Source organism: Entamoeba dispar, genomic scaffold (assembly GCF_000209125.1).
Source record: "Entamoeba dispar SAW760 scf_1105229463775 genomic scaffold, whole genome shotgun sequence".
NCBI classification, from domain to species: Eukaryota; Evosea; order Mastigamoebida; family Endamoebidae; genus Entamoeba; species Entamoeba dispar.
The window spans coordinates 1-1,387 of NW_001855861.1; the positions used below are offsets into that span (position 1 = coordinate 1).

The following is a 1,387-nucleotide window of genomic DNA, read 5'->3' on the forward strand; positions in this document are numbered from 1 at the left end:
ATTGTATCATTCATACCAAATCTTGGATACATGCTTCTTCTTGTTTGTTGTTTTCTTGGTAAATTTACTTGAAGAATTCCTTCATCATAATTGACTGTAATATTCTTAATATCAATATCTTCTGGAATTTCATATAATTGACTAAATGTTCCAAATCTTCCATTACAATATTTCATTGCAATCTTTGCAATATCTTCATCACTTATATTGCCCATTCGTTGTTTGATAGTTCTTATAATCATATTCATTTCATTGTCATTTGGTTTTTTAACTCCACTAACTTTCAAATATCCATTCTTTGTGATATTAACATCAATGTCTTCATCCTTTAATCCTGCTATTGTACCATAAACAATGACATTATTTCCTCTATCACTAACTTGGAATTTAACATTCATTTTCATTTTACTCCAATCAATCATTTCTCTAATTCTTTCTGAATTACTTTTCTTCTCTAGTTCTATTGCTTTTTCTTCTTCTTCCTTACTTTCTTCTTCTTTTTCACTTTGTGTTTTCTTTGGTCTAACATATCGTTGGTTTTGTTGTTTTCCTATTCCACTTTTTCTTTTCATTTCTTCTTCTTTCTTTTTCTTTAATTCTTCAATTGCCTTTTCTTTCTCTTCCTCTGCTTTCTTTTTCTCTTCTTCCTCTTTTCTTTTCTCCTCTTCTTCTTTCCTTTTTTCTTCTTCCATTGTTTGTTTTTGTTTTTCAATCTCTTCTACTCTCTTCTCGACTTTCATCTTTGTGACTCTTAACTTCTTGACCATTCCTTCAATCTCATCCAATTCTTCCTGTATTTTAATTACTAAATCCTTTCTTTTCTTACGATTCTCCTCATTTAATCCAACAAACCCATCCAAATCCATTAACACTTTCATATTCATCTCATTCACTTCAATCCCATTCTTAATCATGTTTTCACATTCTTTCACTGCCTTTTCTTGTTTCATCAAATATTCTACGTCTTCCCCATGTTCTTCAAAAACCTTTTTGAATGCAATGTATTTTCTTTTGATTTTGTCTAACTCAATTTCAAGACTTCTCATCTTCTCTCCAAATTCCCTATTCACTCTCTCTTCTTCTGTTTCTTTAGGACTCTCTTGCTCTTCTGTTTTGTTTCCTTCACTGATTGGAATATTTGTCATTTCTGGTGGTGTTGTTGTTTCTTGATTCTTCTCTTCTTCCATTCTCATATTTTCATTGATACACTCCACAATGTTGTTACGAATCTTCTGTGCCATTTGTGTAATTCTTTTAATTGCTTTATTGCTTACATATTTCTTGATGTTCTCATTCATTAAAACATCCATGATGTCTTTCAATAACTCAACTGCACTACTTTCTTGTTCTTCATAGATTTTCTTAATGTCTGTCTCACCAACATTGA

The 1,387-nt window shown here is 30.6% G+C and overlaps 1 protein-coding gene across 1 annotated transcript, besides 3 other annotated features; it reads right to left on the reverse strand.

The window, feature by feature from the left end:
* Positions 1–1,310, reverse strand: EDI_241250 (meiosis-specific nuclear structural protein, putative; the record flags this gene model as incomplete). The annotated part of the gene is made up of 1 exon (XM_001741513.1): positions 1–1,310. A coding segment is annotated over one exon (1,310 nt), but the record flags the coding sequence as incomplete, so codon positions are not given.
* Positions 422–519: a microsatellite.
* Positions 446–503: a microsatellite.
* Positions 561–688: a microsatellite.
* Positions 1,311–1,387: the final 77 nt, after the last annotated feature.